The following is a 12,359-nucleotide window of genomic DNA, read 5'->3' on the forward strand; positions in this document are numbered from 1 at the left end:
TAAGGAATTTGGCCAATGAGCTAGTTCGAAACAAGAGTGGGCAATCTCTATTGCACTTTCCTGTCTATAAATTGACTTGGAAACATCCTCCTACTAGTATAATCAAATTATATTGCGATGTTAGCATCTATCATAAATTCATAATAGTCAACGGACTGGTTTTGGATGTATTTCTAGAAATGATGTTGGTGAATGGGTACTTGGTTGTTCTGGTTCCTTGTTCTCATGGTCTATACTCTATATATCGTTGTGAGTTTTATGCGGTTTGGGGTGATTTAATGTTGGCTTGGGAAGCTGGTTGCAAAAGAGTTATTTGAGACAGATTCTCTTAAAGTTTTTATTGTTCTATCAAATTTTTTTGGCTCTCACATGTTGGGTGAACAAAATATTCTATCCAAGATTAAGAATTTGCTAAGTCGAGATTGAAAAATTCATTTTGCCTTGATACGTAGAAAAGCAAACCACGTTGTTGATTGGTTGGCCAAACAAAAGACAAAGAGCATGAAAGACTATTCTCTTTGCCTTCAGTCTGAAAATGAGTTGAATAGAATTTTATTTTATGATTTTGCTGTAATTAGCTAGGTATTTCTTTACTCTTATGAGGACTTCGTTTTTGTTTAAGACATAAAAAATAAGAACAATGCTAAGGAACCAAAAGGGTATTAGCCAAAAACCAGCCAAATACCTTTGGGTGAATCCAAAATCTCTACGAGTTAATATATATGGATGTTTCTTCTGCTAAGTATCAGAATGTTTCTTTTTCATACTAAATGGATGTTCTTTTATATATTTTTCGAATTTTTTTGTATTGCAAATGTGTGTTTCTAATTCTTTAAGAATTTCATATTTTTTTAAAAATTTTATAGATATTTAATTATTTTTGCTAAAATATAACTGGATATTTCTTTTGTTAAGTATTAGGATATTTTTTTCATATTAAATGAATGTTTTTTTATATTTCTATAATTGTGTAGTTTGCAGTCTCTTTAATCATCAAAACGGCATCTAATATCCCAAAACGCAGAGAGCAACATCTGCAACAAATCCCTAATTACAAACATGTGTGTTGAATACAAACCAATCCCATCTTCTTCAAAACTCCGGCAGTGGCAGCCACGTCTTCAGCGTAGCAGTGTGCAACGAGGAAGTAGTTGTGTCCCGTCAGATCCAGATTCACGCCAAGCGTGGACATGAAATTCACCACGTGCCGCGCGTGGTCTATGACTTTCTGGCGCGTTAGGATGTTCAGGATGGGGTAGAAGGTGGTCGCACTGGGGCGGCAGCCTCCGACGTCGGCACGTGCCATATATTCGATGACGTGGAACGCGTCATCGACGCGTTGGAGCTTGCAGAGGCACGTGATGAGGGAATCGAACGCGTTCTTGCGAGTGACACCGCGGTTGAGGGTGGATAGGGTTTGAAGGAGGTGGTTGAGGAGGGAAGACGAGAAGGTTTCGTCGATGACAAAGTCGAAGGTGGACTTCGTGTTGAAGCAGTTATCTTGAATGCGCTTGTTGAGGGCGTCGCGGAGAGCATGGAAGTCGCCGGAGAGGTCTGTGTGTGTGATTGTTGGCGGTGGGTAGGTTAATGTGAGAGAAAAGAAGAAGATTTTTATAGGTTTTAATTAGGTTTACTTAATCAATTTTAAATTTTTTAAATTTTGAATTTAAAAAATTTAAAATTAATTATTAATATAAATTAATGTGGTTTTGTTTAGTTTTTGGCTGAATCTTGGTTTCATATACTTTTCCAAAAAATAACTAGACTAATTTTTAGAACCAGCATTTGAAATTCAAGGGAGAATGTTTGAAAAGTAATAGTTTCTTTTAAGAAAGGATAAGTTCAATATATACAGCTAAAATGAAATTATATAGAACTTGTATGAAAACATGTTTTTCAGAAAAAGTAATTTTCTTAAAAAATTAAATAATCAATGTCTAAACATGTTCTTTTAATAAATGATATATATCTCTCACTTAAAAAGTAACTTAACATATAATATCGTCAAATATAAATCTCTCACACCTGCACTATTTTATTAGCATATCCCTCTTATTAACTCGGTAAATAATTTATATAGTTACATTGCATTTTTTTTTTCTAATTAATCAAAGAAAAGTTTCATTCATTATTAGATGTATACTTGATTATTATGAAGCTTAATTGTACTCGTGGATTAGATGAAAAATTATGTAAATGGATGTAAAGAAACATAAATAGTTACAGATAATTTTAAAAGAAAAGGCGAACATATAAATCTCGAGTTTTTTAATTTTGATATGGGAAAGCTAATGGTGTTTGGCAGCGTTATGGGGTTTTGGGGTGTTTGACGGAGATGCGACGGCGTTAGTGAAGAAATCGGTGGCACCGACGGGGGTAAGGAAATTGGTGGGACCGATTTGTGGGAGGGGAAGCTGCGCAAATCGGTGGCACCGATTGGTGACTCCTCGCCACGCGTCGCACATGCAGGTGGCTCCTGGGTGGCCCATGACTCCTTATACGTTTCACCCACTCAAATCCGGATACCCCTATCTCTTTCACCCTCCAACACTCTCTTTCACTCCTCACAATAATTCTCCCTCTCTGCTTACTCTCAACCCCACCATTTCACCATTGTTGGACCACCTTTATCTCAGTGAAAAATTTCAAGAAAAATGCCAAAAAAAAGGAAAACCAAAGAAGTAAATCAACCAGAACTTCATATTGTTAATTATCTTGGAGATCTAAATTATGTAAATTTTTAATTTTTAATAATTTTATTTAATGATAATAATAGTGATAATTTTAGATTTTATTAACTATATATATTATAATGGTAGAAATTAGAAATTAAACATGTATGTATGTATAATTTTATTATTAGGTGGTTAGAAATAGAAATAAAAATAAGAATAAACCTTGCATGTATGTATGAAGATGAAGATGAATGTTTGTACCGGTGTGAGAGAATGAACTGGGTTTTTTTTTATGTATATTATTTAAAAAAAAAAAGAAAAAAATAAATGTTTGTAAAAAATAATGATTGAAAGAGAAAAAAAAATAAAATCTGTACATATTAGATTGGAATAGGGAGATATTGATATATTTTATTGTTGTTATTATTAGTATTAGTAATTGAATTTAATTAATTATTATGATTAATAATTAAAATTGTATTAATTATTTTAGTTATGATCGTTAATTATTATGATTAATAATAAAATTAGTGTATGCTGTTTGAATAATAATAATAATAAATTAGTATGTTGTTTGGTTTATAATAATAATAATAATAATAATAATAATAATAATAGAAAAATTTGTTAGTATGTATGCTATTTGAATAATAATAATAATAATAATAATAATAATAATAATAATAATAATAATAATAATAATAATAGTAAATTAGTAAGCTATTTTTTTATATGAATGATAATTAAAAAAAAAAAAAAAATAATAATAATAATAATAATAATAATAATAATAATAATAAATTAGTATGCTGTTTGTTTATATGAATAATAATAATAATAGAAAAATTTAGTATGTATGCTGTTTGAATAATAATAATAATAATAATAATAATAATAATAATAATAAACCCAAAAAAGTCAGTTATTTGAATAATAATAATAATAATAATAATAATAATAATAATAATAATGAAAAATTAGTATGCTGGTTTTTTATATGAATAATAATAATAATAACAATAATAATAATAACAATAATTAATAATAATAATAATAATAATAATAATAATAATAATAATAATCAATTAGTAGCTTTTTTCTATAATAAAAGATTAGTATGATGCTGTTTGTTTATATGAATAATTATAATAATAACAATAATAATAATAATAATAATAATAATTAATAATAATAATAATAATAAAAGATTACTATGCTGTTTGTTTGTTTATATGAATAATAATAATAATAATAATAATAATAATAATAACAATAATAATAATAATAGTAATAATAGAGGCTGATTTATAATGTATAAGGTTAATTGATTTCTGTTATAAGGTAATGCATATGATTGAAGAATTTTTGTATAACAGATTTAATGTGTATGTTTGAATTGCGATTATGCTGGGAATTAGTTTTAATGGACATGTTAAGTATAATTGTGTTTTTGAATAATATAGTTATATTATACTTGTTCTTATACTGTAAAATGTGGTATTGTAGGCTTTAAGGATGTTGATGTGCGATCATTTACACCCGCCGGATCCATATAACCAAATTGTTGAGGCACAGTTACGCGAGACTGGATTTTATTATGTATCCCAAATTGGAGTTATTAAAGGCCAGTCAGCAATGATTAATGCTCTGATTGAGAGATGGCGGCCCGAGACTCATACTTTTCATTTTCCGGTTGGTGAGTGTGCCGTGACCTTGGAGGATGTGGCGGTAATTCTCGGTCTGCCAACAAATGGTCTTCCGGTTACAGGTCCGACCATGAGTAGCTTCGAGGCATTGGAAGCCGAGTGCTTGCACCAATTTGGAATTGCACCGAGCAAAAATGACTGTAGAGGGAGCTTTATAAAATTAACGTGGTTTAGGGGTGTGAGAGATCGCATAGTGTTGAATGATGATGTGCACATTTAGATGTATGTAAAGTGTCACATAATGTTGTTATTTGGAAAAGTTCTGTTTGCAGATAAGTCAGGTGCAGCGGTGCACTGGAAATTTTTACCTTTGCTCCGCAACTTCGGTGGGATCGTACAGTTTAGTTGGGGTTCGGCATGCCTGGCACACTTGTATAGATCATTATGTAGGGCAACTCGTGTCGACTGCAAGGAGATGGACGTTGCCGGATTTTCTAGTGGTCGAAATCTAGCCCTGTATACTCGTCGAACTTGGTCCATCTTGTAAACATCATTAATGTACACTTGCCAATTCAACCTCTGATTTGAACAACATGCAAACACGTGTCGACACGGAATTCGGTCAACCTGGAATTCACCACAGTCACACCGATGGTGGCATAGGTCAACTGCATACTCAACCCCACTAGGCATCTCGCGTACTTCGAAGACTTCATTTTCTCTATCAAAACAGCTAACCTGTATGTTACCTGATGCTCGTTGATTTGCATGCAGCTTGGTTGTCACCATCTCAGAGAACACAAGTCCAGCACTGATTCGGGCTTCAGCCTCGGCTCTTTTCCTAGTGAACAACTCATTCAATCTGTAAAATGTAGCCTTAACAAGTGCAGTGACTGGGAGATTGCGTGCACCCTTTAAGACGGAGTTGATACATTCCACAAGATTGGTGGTCATATGACCCCATCGGTAACCACCATCAAATGCCAAAGCATACTGCTCACGAGGGATCCGATCAAGCCAGTTGGTGTAAGCCTCACCCTGTTCCTTTAATCGTTCATAGCGCATCTGGTACTCAGTGGTCGTCCTCGAGTATCCTATGAAAAACATTCAGTCAACTATGAACACCAATCTATTTGATCGTACTTACGATAAATTCAAAGTTCATTCTATTCAACCTTACCAATGTTGACGATAAGCTTTTGCAGGTACGGTGCCTTGAACTTCCTCAAGAAGTTGGACTCAATATGCCGGATACAAAACATATGGTAAGCTCTAGGAGGAGACCACGCCCCATTACTTCGTTCAATAGCTGACCTAATCGAATCATGTCGATCAGAGATAAGTCCGACACCATCACGTTTCACCACATGTTGACGCAGGTTGCTCAGAAAAAAGTGCCATGCATCAGAAGTCTCTCCCTCCACTATGGCAAATGCAATAGGCACGATGTTGTTATTACCATCTTGTGAGACTGCAACTAATAAACAACTCTTGTATTTTCCATACAAATGAGTCCCGTCCACCTGCACCACTGGCTTGCAATGTCTGAAGGCCCTTATACAGGGGTAATAACTCCAGAAGACTCTATGTAGAACACGTATATCAGGAACCAAATTATCCCCCTGGTAAGCTGGCATTGTTTCAAAGTGAACCACTGCTGATGGCTCTTTGTGGCACATTGCCTCAAACCATATCGGCAAAGCTTCATACGATGCCTCCCAACTTCCGAAAATTGATTCGACCGCCTGCTGCTTTGCTAACCAAGCCTTGCGATAACTGATGGTGTAGTTAAACTTTGACTGGATATCAGCAATTACTGATTTCACCTTTATAGACGGGTCAACCTCTACCAACGGCTTGATTGCTTCTGCAACTGTCTTAGAATCCAGCTTCGAATGGTCTTGAGAAATAGTAGACCTGGTACAAGTATGACTTCCATTGTACCTCCTTATCTCCCAACAGTACTTCTTCTGCATTTTCGTTACCCTTATCAACCAGTCACAACCATTCCCATATTCTGTACATTTGGCATAGAATGTCGTCGGTTCCGACTCATATACCCGATAATCCACACCTCTCCGGATGGTATAATCTTTCATTGCCTTAATTACTGCCTCCCTTGAACTGAATTCCATCCCCACTGTGAACTCACCATCCGCCACAACAACAGCGGCTGCATACATCAAAAGTAATAAAGAAATCATTATGTACTCAGTAAGAAGTCTTTCATTACAACTCAATTAACCATCACACTTTACTATGTAAGATCGTTATAGTCTTATTTTTCGTTATTCCATCTATGTAAACAACAACTAAATATCATTCACAACAAAGAACTATTAATTAATAAAGAAATCAAACGCTATGGTGACAAATGCCTGGTCACATATCACATACATTACTCATCCGACTTATCGATCTGCTAATTCAGAGATTCACATAGCTACCTAGATTTACGCACCTGCATTCATATATTGCGGAAACTCCGGTGCATGCATAGCCTCCAGATCCAACGACCGCATGAAAGAAGGCTCCTGAAACGGATGCGGGTTTGCTAGTGCGTTTGCAACTTCTGCCACATCTGCGTTCATGGCGCCGCCAGCTTCTTCTTCGTCCTCACCTTGACCGACGATCTCATAGTTACTTTCAAATTCATCTTCGCTTTCACTGTTATAATCTTCCAATTCAATGTTACGGTCCGCTTCAGATTGCTCAAACTCAATATATAACTCGATGCACGACATTCGGTCGCGATTTTCCATATACATTGAGAACATTTCATGCATACTCGCTTCGTCCATCACATACTTGGTCTGAAATTGAACAAACCCACCAAACACAGGTAAAGGATACCTGTACAAAATACACGATACTCTCCTACAACTTTGAGAATCTATCTTCTCACAAATCACACCTTTCAATTCCTCAAATGACAACATGAACGGAATAACAACATCTAATGGATTTTCACACACAAATTGAACTCCCTCGTATGTTTGCAATAAGATCTGCCCGTAATAATAAATCTTCAATACAACTCTATCATCCATAACACTAACTATTCTCAACCTCACACGAATTTTTAAAAAAAAAATGAAGCAGAAGATTCAGAGAAGAGAACAGAGAGGAGGAAGAGAAGATGAACATTAGCTGAGACTGACGAAGAAAAAATGGGGCTTCCACCATCCGCTTTTTGTATGGACTAATGGCAAATCGGACGGACCGACCGCTGCACACCCAAATCGGTGGGTCCGATTGGTGCACCCCATTGAAATAAAATTCTCTGCCTCCAGTAATCGGTGGGGCCGATTACTGAACTCTTCTCCCTGCACCCACAAATCGGTAACACCGATTTCATACCCGTCACCTGTCTCAATCACAAATCGGTGGCACCGATTTCCTATCCAAGAACCTCTCCTCTCACACAAATCGGTGGGACCGATTCCTCCCTCTTAAAATCGGTGGCACCGATTTCTTCCCCTAAAATTCCAAAAAAGCAACACCGTCATAACAGTGTAAATCACCTATAATCATCATATTCCAGCATAACCCACACCCCCAAATCATATCTAAAAAAATCAGCCATAAATCTCACCAAAACAAAAATGACACAAATGGAAGCCTTATTAAGCAACCAATGCGAAGTTTCAAGCCATGTGGCTGGCAAAAAATTTATATGGCAATAATAATAATAATAATAATAATAATAATAATAATAATAATAATAATAATAATAATAATAATAATAATAATAATAATAATAATAATAATAATAATAATAATAATCTCACTACGTTACCAACAGCATTTAAAAATGTCTTTTTTTTTTATGACTGTGTTTAATAGAAGTGTCTTTATAGATATATTTTCTAAATGTGTCTCTTTATATATGTGTTTAAAATATAATAATTAATTATTATTGACAATAAATTGACAGATAATATGTTGGTACTTTATATTTTTCCTAATAATAATAATAATAATAATAATAATAATAATAATAACCATCCGAGTACTAACGATAATAAACATCTTTCCAAAAGCTTAAACTGATTTTGGGATTCACCAAGACTCGAATTCTTGACCTTTTGGATCTAGCGCTCTAATACCATGCATGATACCACTCATCCCAAAAGCTTCAACTGATGAAAAAAGGTAACACTAATGATTATATCTCTAATACTCTCTAAACTTCCATTGTTCCCATTGTATAAATATTCTATTGGCTCCTCATACTTTTCCTTATTTAATTTGTATATGTAGTGTTACCCTATTTACAAGTAGGGTACAGTGGAGCGAATCATGCAATTATTAGTCTGAAAAAAAAAAGCATGAAAGAATTACAGATCATCCTATAACAAATAAATTAAATGCAGTCTCAATAAAATAAATAAATAAATAAAAAGAAGAAATGGGTAAGCAGCCATATACATAGCAATAATGATTTTAATGAAAAATTGACGATTATAATAGTGATCACCGTTATCTAACGCACAACGCACAAGTGATAAAGTCGTTGCATCAACATTATTATTATTATTAATATATCATTGAAAAATTGCCTGTGCCAAAATAATTAAATAATGCAAATACTTGATTTATTGTCAGAAACTCAGAATTAACAATATTCGTATTGTAAGATTGTGGTGTCTCCAGCAGCGGTAATAAAAGCTTCTTGTGCCTCGAGAATTAGGAATGCAACATAAAACACAAGCTTTTAATGTCAAGGAATTTTCTGCATTCAATCCAATTTTGTTTCTTTCATATTACCAAGGAGGCTTTAAAGTTTCATGTGTCAAGCACATAATAAATATAATTTTAAGTTATTTATAACATAGGGGATAAAAGTAGTTTTAAGACTTACTCGATTCCAATACGATTAAAGAAACAGATTTCGAATCTGTGTCCATAAGTTATTATATTTAGGTTTTCATACTACAAGAATAAAGGCCAATTTCCCCTACATATATAGTCCATTCCCAAATTGCATCCACCAGTGTCCCTCTTTTGGATCCTACATGGAACAAAAAAGAGATATAAAAATAAAAAAAACAATTAACAATTAAAGTCATTAACAAAAAGAAGCGAGATAAACACGTCTTTTGTGTCTTGAAACAATGACTATAATAGGTAGGCGAACAAACTCGTTCTATATCGATGATTCACAAAAAGAAGAGGTACTACTGGTCTAAATGTGTTTTGCATTCCGCAATCCTCGATGTCCATGAGAGATGCACTGACCCACTCATCAATTACAGTTAGGGTCCATTATCATAAATGATTTCAGAAGGAAATGTGAAAAAGAACCACCAAGCAAAGAAGACTGTCAACACTAATGCACCATTTTACAGAATGATGAACCATGTGAGTTCGACTGCAAAACAAAAGATATCCCAACCTGGGCAACAAACCATCCATAGATAGTGCAGCTTTCTTTAAAACAAAAAAGAAATAAAAAATAAAAAAACCAAACATTTGTTAAAAAACTGGTTCGGTTAGACAAAACTACAAAAATCGGGTATGCTCTTGAAAAGTTGTAGTGAATTTAAATGGATGCAAATTTGAATTTAAGTGGTATGTTCTGTTGAGTTTGGAAAATTAATAATATTGATGATGATAAATATTTGGTGTTTGGGTTGAAAGTTCAATTGTATTTGTGAATTGTAATAAGTGTGTTTAGTGTGCAAGAAATTAATTAAATCACATTAGTCCAAGAAAAATAAAAATAAGTCCAAATTGAATTTGGATCACTTACATATGTTCACGAAAATAATTATTCATCACTAAATTTTCATTAAAGATAAAAAGGATGCTTAAGGGATCAAAAAAAGTAATTGGCCCAAAGAAAAAAGAAATTTGAAATATTAGTGTGAAGAAAGAAATTGGACCAACCATAAGCACAAGGCCCAACTAGATGCCAATTGAAGAAATTTAAAATTTCAATTGCTTCGTAATCCTTCCACCACCACCGAACCAAAAAACCTTATCTTTTCTCTTTTCTCTCTTTTCCATTTATCTTTATGTCACATCACTTTGAAACAAAAAAGAAAGAAGAAGAAATCAAAAGCTAGAGCACAAAAGTACAAATAAGATCCAAGGCATTATCAGAAAATCTTTTCATTTGTGGTACCCCAAAGTAGCTTGCTGAAGCTTCCTTCTCCCTCATACCCATTTCTGGAAAAATAAAGAAAATAGAGGTTATGAAATTTTACTGTGGATCAACGGTCAAGAAAGAAACTTGGAGCCAAAACAAGAATAAATGGTTCAGATCTTTGAAAATATTGAAAAAATGATGAAAGAGAAGATGAAAGGTATGAATGCATGAAATCTAAAATCTCTGCTACAGTCCTATCTCTCTTCTGCGTAGCTGCTGCTCTGATTTTGAGAGAACAAGAAGCTGACTTTGTAAAGTAAGTCCTATGTGTTGAGACAGAGCTCATACAAATAGAAAAATCACTTCAGTTTGAAGGCAAGGAGAGAGAACCCGAATCTGAGTTGCATTGAGAGCATTCCCTGTGAGCATTCAATGCTTTGGACTGTGCTTCTACATCAAAGAAACATACCGCCAAAATGAAGAACAATCATAGAGAGTTCTGAAGTTAGTTCATCTGATAGCTTCAAGGCTGTGAATCATCATCTCCTTCATAGTTTATTGTTTTATTATTCTGTTTCAATGTTTATCTTTTTCTGTTTTCTCTTGAGTGGAAAAGGACATAAATGCGAGGCATTTAAAAAAGCCAAATAAAGAGAAAAGGCAAATAGAGGAACTTGGAGAGAAAAGCCAAAGTTAATTTCAGATTTCTATTTGTTTGTATTTGTGTTTTGCATCTTGTATCTGATGTATCCCTTGCTAAGTTGGGTAAGCACTTAGTGTATTGAGAGTCTAGGATGTTGCCTAGCCAAATCAAGGTTATGTTGAAAGTAAAGTGAAAATTCTACCAATGTTGTGGTGGAGACTGGATGTAAGTTGCATTGCATAGAGCAAGTGAACCAGGATATATGCTGGTGTCATCTTCTTCTTTTTTGCACTATTTTATCTCTCTGCGATTTATGAGACAAAACTAAATTGTCTCCTGCATAATCTATCACGCAGACAAACGGAAGTAAAATTTCATTTCTTGGTTTTAAGGGTTAATCAATCAACTTAAAAGAAGGCCATAGATTTAACCCCCTCTTCTTTAGGCCATCAAGAACCTTCAATTGGTATCAAGAGCTAGGTCTTAAGAATTAAGTTTCACAGCTTGGAGGAAAGGTCTAATGGCAAACAACATGGGTGCAACCACTGTGGCCTACACTCTAACAGAAGGCTAGTCAAATAACAGGCCTCCCTTCTTCAATGGGAAGAACTATGCCTACTGGAAAAAAAGGATGCGGATCTTCATTCAATCAATTGACTACAACATATGGAAGATAGTGTTGAATGGTCCTAAAATCCCTACAAAGACAAGTGTTGATGGAGTGATGACTCCAAAGGAGGAAGCCGAATGGAATGATGATGATAAAAAGAAGGTGGAGCCGAATGCTAAAGCCATAAACTTGCTGCACTGTGCTATCAGCTTTGAGGAATACCGAAAGGTGTCTAGATGCAAGACGGCAAAAGAAATTTGGGAGAAACTCCAAGTTACACATGAGGGCATCAAACAAGTCAAGAAAACAAGGATTGGTATGCTACAAAAAGAGTATGAGATGTTCACCATGAAAGATAGAGAAAGCATTGATGAGATATTTGAGAGATTTTCAATCATCATCAACAACCTTAATGCTATGGGCTTGACACACCCTAAACAAACTCTAGTGAGAAAAGTCCTTAGAAGCCTTACAAAAGAGTGAGAAATAAAAGCCACTGTCCTAACCGAGAGTAACAACCTGAGTCCACTAACTTATGATGAATTGAGAGGGAAACTCTTAGCATATGAAGCCACACACTCTAGCCAAGACACAAAGATAAAAGGAGTGGTCCTAAGATCAAAAGTTGAGTCTAGGAAAAGTGATTCAAGTGATAGTTTTTTGGATGATAAACTTGTCTTTTTTGCTAGGA

The 12,359-nt window shown here is 34.4% G+C and overlaps 2 protein-coding genes across 2 annotated transcripts; both read right to left on the bottom strand.

Moving 5' to 3' along the window:
* Window positions 1-986: 986 nt before the first annotated feature.
* LOC107641277 (pentatricopeptide repeat-containing protein At3g56030, mitochondrial-like) lies at window positions 987-2,489 on the bottom strand. Its single transcript, XM_016344771.1, has 3 exons — window positions 2,369-2,489; window positions 1,079-1,554; window positions 987-1,034 (listed from the first exon to the last, which is right to left on the bottom strand). The coding sequence occupies exons 1-3, from the start codon at window positions 2,487-2,489 to the stop codon at window positions 987-989; spliced, it is 645 nt and encodes a 214-aa protein (XP_016200257.1).
* A 2,126-nt stretch (window positions 2,490-4,615) lies between these two features.
* LOC107641278 (uncharacterized) lies at window positions 4,616-7,371 on the bottom strand. Its single transcript, XM_016344773.1, has 3 exons — window positions 6,783-7,371; window positions 5,502-6,494; window positions 4,616-5,415 (listed from the first exon to the last, which is right to left on the bottom strand). Exons 1-3 carry the CDS (start codon window positions 7,369-7,371, stop codon window positions 4,616-4,618), a joined length of 2,382 nt encoding a protein of 793 aa, XP_016200259.1.
* Between the last annotated feature and the right edge of the window lie 4,988 nt (window positions 7,372-12,359).

Source organism: Arachis ipaensis, chromosome B5, assembly GCF_059453495.1.
Source record: "Arachis ipaensis isolate K30076 ecotype BB chromosome B5, ASM5945349v1, whole genome shotgun sequence".
Taxonomy (NCBI): domain Eukaryota; kingdom Viridiplantae; phylum Streptophyta; class Magnoliopsida; order Fabales; family Fabaceae; genus Arachis; species Arachis ipaensis.